Genomic DNA, 18379 nt, shown 5'->3' with positions numbered 1-18379 from the left:
ACCCTGTACCCTACCGAGTCAGACACTAACCCTGTACCCTACCTAGTCAGACACTAACCCTGTACCCTACCAAGTCAGACACTAACCCTGTACCCTACCCTGTACCCTACCCTGTACCCTACCCTGTACCCTACCGTGTGTGTGTTTCATCTTTTTGTATCTCAAGAGGAGGACGGTTGTTTCTAGTTGTGTTGAAACTGTCTGTCTGTGTGTTTCTCCAGGTTCTCCAGAACAGACAGGGATGGCTCAGCAGCAACAGACCATCATCAACCAGCAAGCCATCATACTGGTTTGTCTCATTATACTATACTGGACAAAAATATGTAAAGTGGTTGTCCCATGTTTCATGAGCTGAAATAAAAGATCCCAGAAATGTTCCAGACGCACAAAAAGCTTCTTTCTCCCAAATTTTTCCCCAAATTGGTTTACATCCCTGTTAGTGAGCATTTCTCCTTTGTCAAGATAATCCATCCACCTGACAGGTATGTCATATCAAGAAGCATATTAAACAGCATGAACATTACTCAGGTGCACCTTGTGCTGGGAACAATAAAAGGCCACTCTAAAATGTGCAGTTTTGTCACACAACACAGATGTCTCAAGTTTTGAAGGACGGTGAAATTGGCTGATTGCAGGAGGTGTTGCCCAAAATGGGCATGCTGATTGCAGGAATGTGCAACAGAGGTGTTGCCCAAAATGCGAATGTTCTTTTCTCTACCATAAGCCGCTCCAACGACATTTCAGAGAATTAGTCAGTACGTCCAATCGCCCTCACAGCCGCAGACCTAACTGTAACCATGACCTCCATATCCGACTTCTTCACCTGGGGATTGTCTGAGGAGGGAGAGGGTGGGGAGGAGGTGCTGAGGAGTATTTCTGTCTGTGATAAAGCCCGTTTTCTGGGGGAAAACTCTTTCTGATTGGCAGGACCTGGCTCCCAAGTGGGTGGGCCTATGCCCTCCCAGGTTTACCCATGGCTGTGCCCCTGCCCAAATCCATAGATTATGGCCTAATGGACTCTTTCTAATTGGCAGGACCTGGCTCCCAAGTGGGTGGGCCCTATGCCCTCCCAGGTTTACCCATGTGAAATCCATAGATTATGGCCTAATGGATGTCTTTCAATTGACTGTTTCCTTCTATGAACTGTAACTCAGTAAAATCTTTGAAATGGTTGCAATTTTATTTGAATTCAGTATAAAAACTTTCAATTCAAAATCAAATCAAATTTTATTTGTCACATGCGAATACAACAATTGTAGGCTCTTACAGTGAAAGTATTTTTCTAAATTAAACTGAAGTAAAAATTTAAATTTAAATTTAAAAAATATTTTTTTTTTTAAAGTAAGAAAATAACAAATAATGAATAATACAAAAATATATATATAAAAAAATAATAATAATAATTAAGGAGCAATTATAAAATAACAGTAGCGAGGCTATATGTACAGTCAATGTGCGGGGGCACCGGTTAGTCAAGGTAACAAGGTAAAGTGACAATGCTAGCCAGCCTCTAGGCTGTCTATTGGCACACAATGGAAATGTACCTATTAGCACGCTAAGCTACTAACAATGAAAATGTACCTATTTGTACGCTAAGCTAATATCAATGGAATTTTACCTATTAGCACGCTAAGATAATAAACAGTAGCCGAATGCATTGTCCCTCCGAAGATGGAGGTTAGGGACAATGCAAATAGTCCGGGTAGCCATTTGATCAACTGCTCAGGAGTCTTATGGAGTAGAAGCTGTTAAGAAGCCTTTGGACCTGGACTTGGTCGCTCCGGTACAGCTTGCCATGCAGTAGCAGAGAGAACAGTCTATGACTAGGGTAGCTGGAGCCCTTGGCAATTTTTAGGGCCTTCCTCTGACACCGCCTGGTATAGAGGTCCTGGATGGCAGGAAGCTTGGCCCCAGGGATGTACTGGGCTGTACGCACTACCCTCTGTAGTGCCTTGCGGTCGGAGGCCGAGCAGTTGCCATACCAGGTGGTGATGCAACCCGTCAGGATGCTCTCAATGGTGCAGCTGTAGAACGTTTTGAGGATCTGAGGACCAAATCTTTTCAGTCTCCTGAGGGGAATAGGCTTTTTGAGGATCTGAGGACCAAATCTTTTCAGTCTCCTGAGGGGAAAAGGCTTTTTGAGGATCTGAGGACCAAATCTTTTCAGTCTCTTGAGGGGAATAGGCTTTGTCGTGTCCTTTCACCACTGTCTTGATGTGCTTGGAACATGTTCGTTTTTTGGACACCAAGACATTTACATTTACATTTAAGTCATTTAGCAGACGCTCTTATCCAGAGCGACTTACAAATTGGTGCATTCACCTTATGACATCCAGTGGAACAGCCACTTTACAATAGTGCATCTAAATATTTTAAGGGGGGGTGAGAAGGATTACTTTATCCTATCCTAGGTATTCCTTAAAGAGGTGGGGTTTCAGGTGTCTCCGGAAGGTGGTGATTGACTCCGCTGTCCTGGCGTCGTGAGGGAGTTTGTTCCACCATTGGGGGGCCAGAGCAGCGAACAGTTTTGACTGGGCTGAGCGGGAACTGTACTTCCTCAGTGGTAGGGAGGCGTGCAGGCCAGAGGTGGATGAACGCAGTGCCCTTGTTTGGGTGCAGGGCCTGATCAGAGCCTGGAGGTACTGAGGTGCCGTTCCCCTCACAGCTCCGTAGGCAAGCACCATGGTCTTGTAGCGGATGCGAGCTTCAACTGGAAGCCAGTGGAGAGAGCGGAGGAGCGGGGTGACGTGAGAGAACTTGGGAAGGTTGAACACCAGACGGGCTGCGGCGTTCTGGATGAGTTGTAGGGGTCCAAGGAACTTGAAGCTCTCCATCTGCTCCACTACATACAGCCCCGTCGATGAGAATGGGGACGTGCTCAGTCCTCCTTTTCCTGTAGTCCACAATCATCTCCTTTGTCTTGATCACGCCGAGGGAGAGGTTTCTATCCTGGCACCACACGGTCAGGTCTCTGACCTCCTCCCTATAGGCTGTCTCATCGTTGTCGGTGATCAGGCCTACCACTGTTGTGTCATCGGCAAACTTAATGATGGTGTTGGAGTCGTGCCTGGCCATGCAGTCATGGGTGAACAGGGAGTACAGGAGGGGACTGAGCATGCACCACTGAGGGACTCCTGTGTTGAGGATCAGTGTGGCTGATGTGTTGTTACCTACCCTTACCACCTGGGGGTGGCCCGTCAGGAAGTCCAGGATCCAGTTGCAGAGGGAGGTGTTTAGTCTCAGGGTTCTTAGCTTAGTGATGAGCTTTGAGGGCACTATGGTGTTGAACGCTGAGCTGTAGTCAATGAACAGCATTCACACATAAGTGTTCCTTTTGTCCAGGTGGGAAAGGGCAGTGTGGAGTGCAAAAGAGATTGCATCATCTGTGGATCTGTTGGGGTGGTATGCAAATTGGAGTGGGTCTAGGATTTCTGGGATAATGGTGTTGATGTGAGCCATGACCAGCCTTTCTAAGCACTTCATGGCTACAGACGTGAGTGCTATGGGTCGTTAGTCATTTAGGCAGGTTACCTTGGGCACAGGGACTATGGCGGCAGGGTAGCCTAGTGGTTAGAGCGTTGGACTAGTAACCGGAAGGTTGCAAGTTCAAACCCCCGAGCTGACAAGGTACAAATCTGTCGTTCTGCCCCTGAACAGGCAGTTAAACCCACTGTTCCTAGGCCATCATTGAAAATAAGAATTTGTTCTTTAACTGACTTGCCTAGTTAAATAAAGGTAAAATAAAAAATAAAAACATGTTGTTGTTACAGACTCGGTCAGGGTTGAAAATGACTTGAGTGCTATGGGTCGTTAGTCATTTAGGCAGGTTACCTTGGTGTTCTTGGGCACAGGGACTATGGTGGTCTGTTTAAAACATGTTGTTGTTACAGACTCGGTCAGGGTTGAAAATGACTTGAGTGCTATGGGTCGTTAGTCATTTAGGCAGGTTACCTTGGTGTTCTTGGGCACAGGGACTATGGTGGTCTGTTTAAAACATGTTGTTGTTACAGACTCGGTCAGGGTTGAAAATGTCAGTGAAGACATTGGTCAGCGTATGCTCGGAGTACACGTCCTGGTAATCCGTCTGGCCCTGCGGCCTTGTGAATGTCGACCTGTTTCACGGTCTCACTCACATCGGCTACGGAGAGCGTGAGATCACATAGTCATCCAGAACAGCTGATGCTCTCATGCATGCTTCAGTGTTATTTGCCTTGAAGCGAGCATAGAAGTGGTTTAGCTCGTTGGCTACGGAGAGCGTGAGATCACATAGTCATCCAGAACAGCTGATGCTCTCATGCATGCTTCAGTGTTATTTGCCTTGAAGCGAGCATAGAAGTGGTTTAGCTCGTTGGCTACGGAGAGCGTGAGATCACATAGTCATCCAGAACAGCTGATGCTCTCATGCATGCTTCAGTGTTGATTGCCTCGAAGCGAGCATAGTAGTTTTTTCTGTCGTTTGGTAGGCTCGTGTCACTGGGCAGCTCTTGGCTGGGCTTCCCTTTGTAGTCCGTAATAGTTTGGGCGAGTGTCGGATCCGGTGTAGTACGATTCAACTTATGTACTATAAACTGCTATAATCATACTGTAATCTACTATAATGCTCTGTAGTAATGATATAATACTTCTATAATACTACTGTAATACTACTATAATACTGCTATAATAGTGTAAGCAGCAGATGACCATGCAGGCCATGGCTATAATACTGTAATCCTACTGTAATACTACTGTAATACTACTGTAATACTACTGTGTTCCTGTTTTTTCAGGCGCAGCAGATGACCATGCAGGCCATGGCTTTCCAGCAGCAGATGTTGTCTTCCTTCCCCCTCGCCCCCCAGGCCCCTCCCACACAACCACCCCCCCGCACCTCCAGCCATGTGAGGACACACACTGACACACACACACATACACACACACACACACACACACACACATACACACATTTTAAATACTTAATTTGAATCCACAAATTAAAAAACAAGATTCAAACATTTCAAAGGTCTTTGTATGGATACAGAAGCACCTTCTCCATACAGCTAGACTGACCATACCAGCTGAAACAGAGCAGTACCTTCTCCTCCATACAGCTAGACTGACCATACCAGCTGAAACAGAGCAGTACCTTCTCCTCCAGACAGCTAGACTGACCATAACAGCTGAAACAGAGCAGTACCTTCTCCTCCATACAGCTAGACTGACCATAACAGCTGAAACAGAGCAGTACCTTCTCCATACAGCTAGACTGACCATAACAGCTGAAACAGAGCAGTACCTTCTCCTCCAGACAGCTAGACTGACCATACCAGCTGAAACAGAGCAGTACCTTCTCCATACAGCTAGACTGACCATAACAGCTGAAACAGAGCAGTACCTTCTCCAGACAGCTAGACTGACCATACCAGCTGAAACAGAGCAGTACCTTCTCCTCCATACAGCTAGACTGACCATACCAGCTGAAACAGAGCAGTACCTTCTCCTCCATACAGCTAGACTGACCATACCAGCTGAAACAGAGCAGTACCTTCTTCTCCATACAGCTAGACTGACCATACCAGCTGAAACAGAGCAGTACCTTCTCCTCCATACAGCTAGACTGACCATACCAGCTGAAACAGAGCAGTACCTTCTCCTCCATACAGCTAGACTGACCATACCAGCTGAAACAGAGCAGTACCTTCTCCTCCATACAGCTAGACTGACTATACCAGCTGAGACAGAGCAGTACCTTCTCCTCCATACAGGGTTAGGGGTTAGGGTTAGGGTTAGGGTTAGCGATTAGGGTTAGGGTTAGGGTTAGTGTGTTATTGACTGTACGTTTGTTTATTCCATGTGTAACTCTGTGTTGTTTGTGTCACACTGCTTTGCTTTATGTTGGCCAGGTCGCAATTATAAATTAGAACTTGTTCTCAACTGGGCCTACCTGGTTAAATAAAGGTGTTCCCAACTGGGCCTACCTGGTTAAATAAAGGTGTTCCCAACTGGGCCTACCTGGTTAAATAAAGGTGTTCCCAACTGGGCCTACCTGGTTAAATAAAGGTGTTCTCAACTGGGCCTACATGGTTAAATAAAGGTGTTCTCAACTGGGCCTACCTGGTTTAATAAAGGTGTTCCCAACTGGGCCTACCTGGTTAAATAAAGGTGTTCTCAACTGGCCTACCTGGTTAAATAAAGGTGTTCTCAACTGGGCCTACATGGTTAAATAAAGGTGTTCTCAACTGGGCCTACCTGGTTAAATAAAGGTGTTCTCAACTAGCCTACCTGGTTTAATAAAGGTGTTCCCAACTGGGTCTACCTGGTTAAATAAAGGTGAAATAAAAAATAAAAACATCAACCCTGTCACTCTCTTTATCTCCTTCCAGACTGAAGAAGCTCCAGAGAGCCCTTACCAGGCCAGCCTGAACCCCGCCCAGTACCACCCCTCCTCCAGGAAACACAGTAGGTCAATAAAGTCATTAAAAATCCTACAATGTGATTTTCTGGAATTATTTTTTCTCACTTTGTCTATCATAGTTCAAAAAATCCAGAAATATCACATTGTAGGATTTTTAATGAATTTATTTGCAAATTATGGTGGAAAATAAGTATTTGGTCAATAACAAAAGTTTATCTCAATACTTTGTTGTATACCCTTTGTTGGCAATGACAGAGGTCAAACGATTTCTGTATGTCTTCACAAGGTTTTCACACACTGTTGCTGGTATTTTGGCCCATTCCTCCATGCAGATCTCCTCTAGAGCAGTGATGTTTTGGGGCTGTTGCTGGGCAACACGGACTTTCAACTCCCTCCAAAGATTTTCTATGGGGTTGAGATCTGGAGACTGGCTAGGCCACCCCAGGACCTTGAAATGCTTCTTACGAAGCCACTCCTTCGTTGCCCGGGCGGTGTGTTTGGAATCATTGTCATTCTGAAAGACCCAGCCATGTTTCATCTTCAATGCCCTTGCTGATGGTAGGCTTTGTTACTTTGGTCCCAGCTCTCTGCAGGTCATACACTAGGTCCCCCGTGTGGTTCTGGGATTTTTGCTCACCGTTCTTGTGATCATTTTGACCCCACGGGGTGAGATCTTGCGTGGAGCCCCAGATCGAGGGAGATTATCAATGGTCTTGTATGTCTTTCATTTCCTAATAATTGCTCCCACAGTTGATTTATTCAAACCAAGATGCTTACCTATTGCAGATTCAGTCTTCCCAGCCTGGTGCAGGTCTACAATTTTGTTTTCTGGTGTCCTTTGACAGCTCTTTGGTCTTGGCCATAGTGGAGTTTGGAGTGTGACTGTTTGAGGTTGTGGACAGGTGTCTTTTATACTGATAACAAGTTCAAACAGGTGCCATTAATATAGGTAACGAGTGGAGGACAGAGGAGCCTCTTAAAGAAGAAGTTACAGGTCTGTGAGAGCCAGAAATCTTGCCTTGTTTGTAGGTGACCAAATACTTATTTTCCACCATAATTTGCAAATAAATTCATTAAAAATCCTACAATGTGATTTTCTGGATTTGTTTTCTCATTATGTCTGTCATAGTTGAAGTGTACCTATGATGAAAATTACAGGCCTCTCTCATCTTTTTAAGTGGGAGAACTTGCACAATTGGTGGCTGACTAAATACTTTTTTGCCCCACTGTACCAAATCATTACAGCAGTATGTACCAGTATGTTAGTTAGCTACCTAACGTTAGTTGGCTACCAATACATCAAACCTGCCAGTATATTAACTATATGCTATCTAACTAACTACCCAACTGTGTGTTCGCTCTCAGAGCGGACACTGGACACTCTGGTTGATCCGAGAGTTCTGACCTCACAACGGCAGTCAAAAGCACCCGAGCTAACTGGCTAACGTTGGCTAGCTACTTCCAGACACATAATGAGAGAACAGCCGACTCTGACCATGTTACTCTCCCTATAGCAGAGCTGGTTAGGCTGTTTTCGTGTTATCCAGAGCGTTGGTGAATGTAACTGTTGGCCTCCATTTAATGACGCTTTCTTTGACGATGGTTACTGACCCCCGGATCCTATTCAACAGGTTTTGAGGGTTGGTAAATTCGTCAGTTATTCTGCGCTCTCTGGCACGTCCTCTGAATCCGTCAGTTATTCTGCGCTCTCTGGCACACAGACGAGTCCTCTGAATTCTGGCAGTTATTCTGCGCTCTCTGGCACACAGACGAGAGTCCTCTGAATTCGTCAGTTATTCTGCGCTCTCTGGCACGCAGACGCAGAGTCCTCTGAATCAGTTATTCTGCGCTCTCTGGCACACAGACGAGAGTCCTCTGAATTCGTCAGTTATTCTGCGCTCTCTGGCACACAGACGAGAGTCCTCTGAATTCGTCAGTTATTCTGCGCTCTCTGGCACGCAGACGAGAGTCCTCTGAATACGTCAGTTATTCTGCGCTCTCTGGCACGCAGACGAGAGTCCTCTGATTTCGTCAGTTATTCTGCGCTCTCTGGCACGCAGACGAGAGTCCTCTGAATTCGTCAGTTATTCTGCGCTCTCTGGCACACAGACGAGAATCCTCTGAATTCGTCAGTTATTCTGCGCTCTCTGGCACGCAGACGAGAGTCCTCTGAATTCGTCCGTTATTCTGCGCTCTCTGGCACGCAGACGAGAGTCCTCTGAATTCGTCAGTTATTCTGCGCTCTCTGGCACGCAAACGAGAGTCCTCTGAATACGTCAGTTATTCTGCGCTCTCTGGCACGCAGACGAGAGTCCTCTGAATTCGTCCGTTATTCTGCGTTCTCTGGCACACAGACGAGAGTCCTCTGAATACGTCAGGTATTCTGCGCTCTCTGGCACGCAGACGAGAGTCCTCTGATTTCGTCAGTTATTCTGCGCTCTCTGGCACACAGACGAGAGTCCTCTGAAATCGTCAGTTATTCTGCACTCTCTGGCACACAGACGAGAGTCCTCTGAATTCGTCAGTTATTCTGCGCTCTCTGGCACGCAAACGAGAGTCCTCTGAATACGTCAGTTATTCTGCGCTCTCTGGCACGCAGACGAGAGTCCTCTGAATTCGTCCGTTATTCTGCGTTCTCTGGCACACAGACGAGAGTCCTCTGAATACGTCAGTTATTCTGCGCTCTCTGGCACACAGACGAGAGTCCTCTGAATTCGTCAGTTATTCTGCGCTCTCTGGCACGCAGTCGAGAGTCCTCTGAATTCGTCCGTTATTCTGCGCTCTCTGGCACGCAGACGAGAGTCCTCTGAATTCGTCAGTTATTCTGCGCTCTCTGGCACGCAGACGAGAGTCCTCTGATTTCGTCAGTTATTCTGCGCTCTCTGGCACGCAGACGAGAGTCCTCTGAAATCGTCAGTTATTCTGCACTCTCTGGCACACAGACGAGAGTCCTCTGAATTCGTCAGTTATTCTACGCTCTCTGGCACGCAGACGAGAGTCCTCTGAATTCGTCCGTTATTCTGCGCTCTCTGGCACGCAGACGAGAGTCCTCTGAATTCGTCAGTTATTCTGCGCTCTCTGGCACGCAGACGAGAGTCCTCTGAATTCGTCAGTTATTCTGCGCTCTCTGGCACGCAGACGAGAGTCCTCTGAATTCGTCAGTTATTCTGCGCTCTCTGGCACGCAGACGAGAGTCCTCTGAATTCGTCAGTTATTCTGCGCTCTCTGGCACGCAGACGAGAGTCCTCTGAATTCGGCCGTTATTCTGCGCTCTCTGGCACGCAGACGAGAGTCCTCTGAATTCGTCAGTTATTCTGCGCTCTCTGGCACGCAGACGAGAGTCCTCTGAATCCGTCAGTTATTCTGCGCTCTCTGGCACACAGACGAGAGTCCTCTGAATTCGTCAGTTATTCTGCGCTCTCTGGCACGCAGACGAGAGTCCTCTGAATTCGTCAGTTATTCTGCGCTCTCTGGCACGCAGACGAGAGTCCTCTGAATTCGTCAGTTATTCTGCGCTCTCTGGCACGCAGACGAGAGTCCTCTGAATTCGTCAGTTATTCTGCGCTCTCTGGCACGCAGACGAGAGTCCTCTGAATTCGTCAGTTATTCTGCGCTCTCTGGCACGCAGACGAGAGTCCTCTGAATTCGTCAGTTATTCTGCGCTCTCTGGCACGCAGACGAGAGTCCTCTGAATTCGGCCGTTATTCTGCGCTCTCTGGCACGCAGACGAGAGTCCTCTGAATTCGTCAGTTATTCTGCGCTCTCTGGCACGCAGACGAGAGTCCTCTGAATCCGTCAGTTATTCTGCGCTCTCTGGCACACAGACGAGAGTCCTCTGAATTCGTCAGTTATTCTGCGCTCTCTGGCACGCAGACGAGAGTCCTCTGAATTCGTCAGTTATTCTGCGCTCTCTGGCACGCAGACGAGAGTCCTCTGAATTCGTCAGTTATTCTGCGCTCTCTGGCACGCAGACGAGAGTCCTCTGATTCCGTCAGTTATTCTGAGCTCTCTGGCACGCAGACGAGAGTCCTCTGAATTCGTCAGTTATTCTGCGCTCTCTGGCACGCAGACGAGAGTCCTCTGAATTCGGCCGTTATTCTGCGCTCTCTGGCACACAGACGAGAGTCCTCTGAATTCGTCCGTTATTCTGCGCTCTCTGGCACACAGACGAGAGTCCTCTGAATACGTCAGTTATTCTGCGCTCTCTGGCACACAGACGAGAGTCCTCTGAATTCGTCAGTTATTCTGCGCTCTCTGGCACGCAGACGAGAGTCCTCTGAATTCGTCAGTTATTCTGCGCTCTCTGGCACGCAGACGAGAGTCCTCTGATTCCGTCAGTTATTCTGAGCTCTCTGGCACGCAGACGAGAGTCCTCTGAATTCGTCAGTTATTCTGCGCTCTCTGGCACGCAGACGAGAGTCCTCTGAATTCGGCCGTTATTCTGCGCTCTCTGGCACACAGACGAGAGTCCTCTGAATTCGTCCGTTATTCTGCGCTCTCTGGCACACAGACGAGAGTCCTCTGAATACGTCAGTTATTCTGCGCTCTCTGGCACACAGACGAGAGTCCTCTGAATTCGTCAGTTATTCTGCGCTCTCTGGCACGCAGACGAGAGTCCTCTGAATTCGTCCGTTATTCTGCGCTCTCTTGCACGCAGACTAGAGTCCTCTGAATTCGTCAGTTATTCTGCGCTCTCTGGCACGCAGACGAGAGTCCTCTGAATTCGTCAGTTATTCTGCGCTCTCTGGCACGCAGACGAGAGTCCTCTGATTCCGTCAGTTATTCTGAGCTCTCTGGCACGCAGACGAGAGTCCTCTGAATTCGTCAGTTATTCTGCGCTCTCTGGCACGCAGACGAGAGTCCTCTGAATTCGGCCGTTATTCTGCGCTCTCTGGCACACAGACGAGAGTCCTCTGAATTCGTCCGTTATTCTGCGCTCTCTGGCACACAGACGAGAGTCCTCTGAATACGTCAGTTATTCTGCGCTCTCTGGCACACAGACGAGAGTCCTCTGAATTCGTCAGTTATTCTGCGCTCTCTGGCACGCAGACGAGAGTCCTCTGAATTCGTCCGTTATTCTGCGCTCTCTTGCACGCAGACTAGAGTCCTCTGAATTCGTCAGTTATTCTGCGCTCTCTGGCACGCAGACGAGAGTCCTCTGAATTCGTCAGTTATTCTGCGATCTCTGGCACGCAGACGAGAGTCCTCTGAAATCAGAGTAGATATCCGGAGGGAATTTACCAACGCAACCTAATGACATGATTATTCACGTCATTCTTAGCTAAGTGGTATAGTCGTTGAGCGTTCTCAATGGACATTATTAATGAAGCCGTAAGATGTTAGCTAGTCATTTGCTATGCTAATAAGCTGGCAAGAAGTTGCATAGCAACAGCATCAACTTCCGGTAAGACAGGCAAAGCGCTAGAACACTCAACTGAAAGGATACCGTTGGTTTACAGTATACTAAAATGAACTAATAGTATATAGTATGTAGTGTATACACATTAAGTATGTAGTATACAGTATGTTAGTGTGGGTATTAGAACACAGCTCTAGTCTCTAGACCTATAGACTAATAGTATATAGTATACAGTATACAGTATGTTAGTACACAGCTCTAGTCTCTAGACCTACAGACTAATAGTATATAGTATATAGTATACAGTATGTTAGTATGGGTATGGGAACACAGCTCTAGACCTATAGACTAATAGTATATAGTATGTAGTATACAGTAAGTTAGTATGGGTATTGGAACACAGCTCTAGACCTATAGACTAATAGTATATAGTATATAGTATGTAGTATACAGTATGTTAGTATGGGTATTGGAACACAGCTCTAGTCTCTAGACCTATAGACTAATAGTATATAGTATATAGTATGTAGTATACAGTATGTTAGTATGGGTATTGGAACACAGCTCTAGTCTCTAGACCTATAGACTAATAGTATATAGTATGTAGTATACAGTATGTTAGTATGGGTGTTGGAACACAGCTCTAGTCTCTAGACCTATAGACTAATAGTATATAGTATATAGTATATAGTATACAGTATGTTAGTATGGGTATTGGAACACAGCTCTAGACCTATAGACTAATAGTATATAGTATGTAGTATACAGTATGTTAGTATGGGTATTGGAACACAGCTCTAGTCTCTAGACCTATAGACTAATAGTATATAGTATATAGTATATAGTATACAGTATGTTAGTATGGGTATTAGAACACAGCTCTAGTCACTAGACCTATAGACTAATAGTATATAGTATATAGTATACAGTATGTTAGTATGGGTATTAGAACACAGCTCTAGTCTCTAGACCTATAGACTAATAGTATATAGTATATAGTATGTAGTATACAGTATGTTAGTATGGGTATTGGAACACAGCTCTAGTCTCTAGACCTATAGACTAATAGTATATAGTATATAGTATGTAGTATACAGTATGTTAGTATGGGTATTGGAACACAGCTCTAGTCTCTAGACCTATAGACTAATAGTATATAGTATATAGTATGTAGTATACAGTATGTTAGTATGGGTATTGGAACACAGCTCTAGACCTATAGACTAATAGTATATAGTATGTAGTATACAGTATGTTAGTATGGGTATTGGAACACAGCTCTAGTCTCTAGACCTATAGACTAATAGTATATAGTATGTAGTATACAGTATGTTAGTATGGGTATTGGAACACAGCTCTAGACCTATAGACTAATAGTATATAGTATATAGTATACAGTATGTTAGTATGGGTATTGGAACACAGCTCTAGTCTCTAGAACTATAGACTAATAGTATATAGTATATAGTCTGTAGTATACAGTATGTTAGTATGGGTATTGGAACACAGCTCTAGACCTATAGACTAATAGTATATAGTATGTAGTATACAGTATGTTAGTATGGGTGTTGGAACACAGCTCTAGACCTATAGACTAATAGTATATAGTATGTAGTATACAGTATGTTAGTATGGGTATTGGAACACAGCTCTACTCTCTAGACCTATAGACTAATAGTATATAGTATGTAGTATACAGTATGTTAGTATGGGTATTAGAACACAGCTCTAGTCTCTAGACCTATAGACTAATAGTATATAGTATATAGTCTGTAGTATACAGTATGTTAGTATGGGTATTGGAACACAGCTCTAGTCTCTAGACCTATAGACTAATAGTATATAGTATGTAGTATACAGTATGTTAGTATGGGTATTGGAACACAGCTCTAGTCTCTAGACCTATAGACTAATAGTATATAGTATATAGTATACAGTATGTTAGTATGGGTATTAGAACACAGCTCTAGTCTCTAGACCTATAGACTAATAGTATATAGTATGTAGTATACAGTAAGTTAGTATGGGTATTGGAACACAGCTCTAGTCTCTAGACCTATAGACTAATAGTATATAGTATATAGTATATAGTATACAGTATGTTAGTACACAGCTCTAGTCTCTAGACCTATAGACTAATAGTATATAGTATATAGTATATAGTATACAGTATGTTAGTATGGGTATTGGAACACAGCTCTAGACCTATAGACTAATAGTATGTAGTATACAGTATGTTAGTATGGGTGTTGGAACACAGCTCTAGTCTCTAGACCTATAGACTAATAGTATATAGTATATAGTATGTAGTATACAGTATGTTAGTATGGGTGTTGGAACACAGCTCTAGTCTCTAGACCTATAGACTAATAGTATATAGTATATAGTATGTAGTATACAGTATGTTAGTATGGGTATTGGAACACAGCTCTAGTCTCTAGACCTATAGACTAATAGTATATAGTATGTAGTATACAGTATGTTAGTATGGGTATTGGAACACAGCTCTAGTCTCTAGACCTATAGACTAATAGTATGTAGTATATAGTATACAGTATGTTAGTATGGGTATTAGAACACAGCTCTAGTCTCTAGACCTATAGACTAATAGTATATAGTATGTAGTATACAGTATGTTAGTATGGGTATTGGAACACAGCTCTAGTCTCTAGACCTATAGACTAATAGTATATAGTATGTAGTATACAGTATGTTAGTATGGGTATTGGAACACAGCTCTAGTCTCTAGACCTATAGACTAATAGTATATAGTATATAGTATACAGTATGTTAGTATGGGTATTGGAACACAGCTCTAGACCTATAGACTAATAGTATATAGTATGTAGTATACAGTATGTTAGTATGGGTATTGGAACACAGCTCTAGACCTATAGACTAATAGTATATAGTATGTAGTATACAGTATGTTAGTATGGGTATTGGAACACAGCTCTACTCTCTAGACCTATAGACTAATAGTATATAGTATATAGTATGTAGTATACAGTATGTTAGTATGGGTATTAGAACACAGCTCTAGTCTCTAGACCTATAGACTAATAGTATATAGTATATAGTATGTAGTATACAGTATGTTAGTATGGGTATTGGAACACAGCTCTAGACCTATAGACTAATAGTATATAGTATGTAGTATATAGTATGTAGTATATAGTATGTAGTATATAGTATGTAGTATACAGTATGTTAGTATGGGTATTGGAACACAGCTCTAGTCTCTAGACCTATAGACTAATAGTATATAGTATATAGTATGTAGTATACAGTATGTTAGTATGGGTATTGGAACACAGCTCTAGACCTATAGACTAATAGTATATAGTATGTAGTATACAGTATGTTAGTATGGGTATTAGAACACAGCTCTAGTCTCTAGACCTATAGACTAATAGTATATAGTATGTAGTATACAGTATGTTAGTATGGGTATTGGAACACAGCTCTAGTCTCTAGACCTATAGACTAATAGTATATAGTATGTAGTATACAGTATGTTAGTATGGGAACACAGCTCTAGTCTCTAGACCTATAGACTAATAGTATATAGTATGTAGTATACAGTATGTTAGTATGGGAACACAGCTCTAGACCTATAGACTAATAGTATATAGTATGTAGTATACAGTATGTTAGTATGGGTATTGGAACACAGCTCTACTCTCTAGACCTATAGACTAATAGTATATAGTATGTAGTATACAGTATGTTAGTATGGGTATTGGAACACAGCTCTAGTCTCTAGACCTATAGACTAATAGTATATAGTATGTAGTATACAGTATACAGTATGTTAGTATGGGAACACAGCTCTAGACCTATAGACTAATAGTATATAGTATATAGTATACAGTATGTTAGTATGGGTATTGGAACACAGCTCTAGACCTATAGACTAATAGTATATAGTATATAGTATATAGTATACAGTGTGTTAGTATGGGTATTGGAACACAGCTCTAGTCTCTAGACCTATAGACTAATAGTATATAGTATACAGTATGTTAGTATGGGTATTGGAACACAGCTCTAGTCTCTAGACCTATAGACTAATAGTATATAGTATGTAGTATACAGTATGTTAGTATGGGTATTGGAACACAGCTCTAGTCTCTAGACCTATAGACTAATAGTATATAGTATATAGTATACAGTATGTTAGTATGGGTATTGGAACACAGCTCTAGTCTCTAGACCTATAGACTAATAGTATATAGTATATAGTATGTAGTATACAGTATGTTAGTATGGGTATTGGAACACAGCTCTAGACCTATAGACTAATAGTATATAGTATGTAGTATACAGTATGTTAGTATGGGTATTGGAACACAGCTCTAGACCTATAGACTAATAGTATATAGTATATAGTATACAGTATGTTAGTATGGGTATTGGAACACAGCTCTAGACCTATAGACTAATAGTATATAGTATATAGTATATAGTATACAGTGTGTTAGTATGGGTATTGGAACACAGCTCTAGTCTCTAGACCTATAGACTAATAGTATATAGTATACAGTATGTTAGTATGGGTATTGGAACACAGCTCTAGTCTCTAGACCTATAGACTAATAGTATATAGTATGTAGTATACAGTATGTTAGTATGGGTATTGGAACACAGCTCTAGTCTCTAGACCTATAGACTAATAGTATATAGTATATAGTATACAGTATGTTAGTATGGGTATTGGAACACAGCTCTAGTCTCTAGACCTATAGACTAATAGTATATAGTATATAGTATGTAGTATACAGTATGTTAGTATGGGTATTGGAACACAGCTCTAGACCTATAGACTAATAGTATATAGTATGTAGTATACAGTATGTTAGTATGGGTATTGGAACACAGCTCTAGACCTATAGACTAATAGTATATAGTATGTAGTATGTTAGTATGTGTATTTTAACACAGCTCTAGTGATGATGGTGTGGAATTTTCTAGCTGCGACACGGGTGGCCCCTCCTGATGACTTGGTGCAGTCCAGGGCCCCCCCTCCTGATGACTTGGTGCGGTCCAGGGCCTCCCCTCCAGAAGGAGTGGTCCAGTCCGATGCGTCTAACTCAGGAAGCCCCTCCCACAACATCAAGGACATGATCAGAGAGTACCAACACCCATCTAACCCTGCACCCAGCCAGTCTGCACACACACACAGGTAACACACACACACACACACACACACACACACACGGATAACACACACACACAGGTAACACACACACACACACACACACACACACACACACACACACACACAGGTAACACACACACACACACACAGGGATAACACACACACACAGGTAACACACACACACACACACACACACACACACACACACACAGGTAACACACACACACAGGTAACACACACACACACACACACACAGGGATAACACACACACACAGGTAACACACACACACACACACACACACAGGTAACACACACACACACACACACAGGTAACACACACACACACACACACACACACACGGATAACACACACACACAGGTAACACATAGGTAACACACACACATACACAGGTAAAAACACACACACACACACACAGAGTTATCACACACACACAGAGAGTTAACACACACACACATACACAGACACAGGGAACACACACACACAGGTAACACACACACATACACAGGAAACACACACACAAACACACAGAGTTAACACACACACAGAGTTAACACACACACAGAGAGAGTTAACACACACACACACGCACACACAGGTAGAACTGTAATGTGAATGTGTGTGTGTAGGAGGGGGGAGGGGAAGATGTTCACAAAGAAGTAACACACACACACACACACACACACACAGGTAACACACACACACACACACACACAGGTAGCACACACACACACACAGGTAACACACACACACACACACACACACACACACACACAGGTAACACACACACACACAGGTAACACACACACACACACAGGTAGCACACACACACACACAGGTAACACACACACACACACACACAGGTAACACACACACACACAGGTAGCACATACACACACACAGGTAACACACACACACACACACACACAGGTAGCACACACACACACACAGGTAGCACACACACACACAGGTAACACACACACACACAGGTAGCACACACACACACAGGTAACACACACACGGGTAGCACAGTAATGTGAATGTGTGTGTGTAGGAGGGGGGAGGGGAAGATGTTTACAAAGAAGTAACACACACACACACACACACACACACACACACACACACACACACACACACACACACACACACACACAGGTAACACACACACACACACACACACAGGTAGAACAGTAATGTGAATGTGTGTGTGTAGGAGGGGGGAGGGGAAGATGTTCACAAAGAAGCCGGACCCTCATGAGGAAGCCATGTATATCCTGAAAGACCAGATGGCCAACCCACCACCACAGGTAGACACACACACACACACACACACACACACACACACACACACACACACACACACACACAGCCATGTATATCCTGAAAGACCAGATGGCCAACCCACCACCACAGGTACACACACACACACACACACACACACACACA

At 43.8% G+C, this 18379-nt stretch overlaps 1 protein-coding gene across 1 annotated transcript in view; it reads left to right on the top strand.

Annotated features, from left to right (window-relative positions):
• Positions 1-209: 209 nt before the first annotated feature.
• Positions 210-18379, top strand: part of LOC135571263 (unconventional myosin-XV-like) — a 93318-nt gene continuing 75148 nt past the window's right edge. The window contains 5 exon segments of the mRNA XM_065017045.1: positions 210-289; positions 4770-4880; positions 6363-6438; positions 16728-16938; positions 18147-18240. Of these exon segments, the coding sequence (XP_064873117.1) occupies positions 242-289; positions 4770-4880; positions 6363-6438; positions 16728-16938; positions 18147-18240 (540 nt within the window). The 5' untranslated portion in view covers positions 210-241.

Source organism: Oncorhynchus nerka, unplaced genomic scaffold (assembly GCF_034236695.1).
Source record: "Oncorhynchus nerka isolate Pitt River unplaced genomic scaffold, Oner_Uvic_2.0 unplaced_scaffold_475, whole genome shotgun sequence".
Classification (NCBI taxonomy): domain Eukaryota; kingdom Metazoa; phylum Chordata; class Actinopteri; order Salmoniformes; family Salmonidae; genus Oncorhynchus; species Oncorhynchus nerka.
Note: the sequence above shows the minus strand (reverse complement) of the source record. Positions and strands in the feature narration are given on the sequence as shown.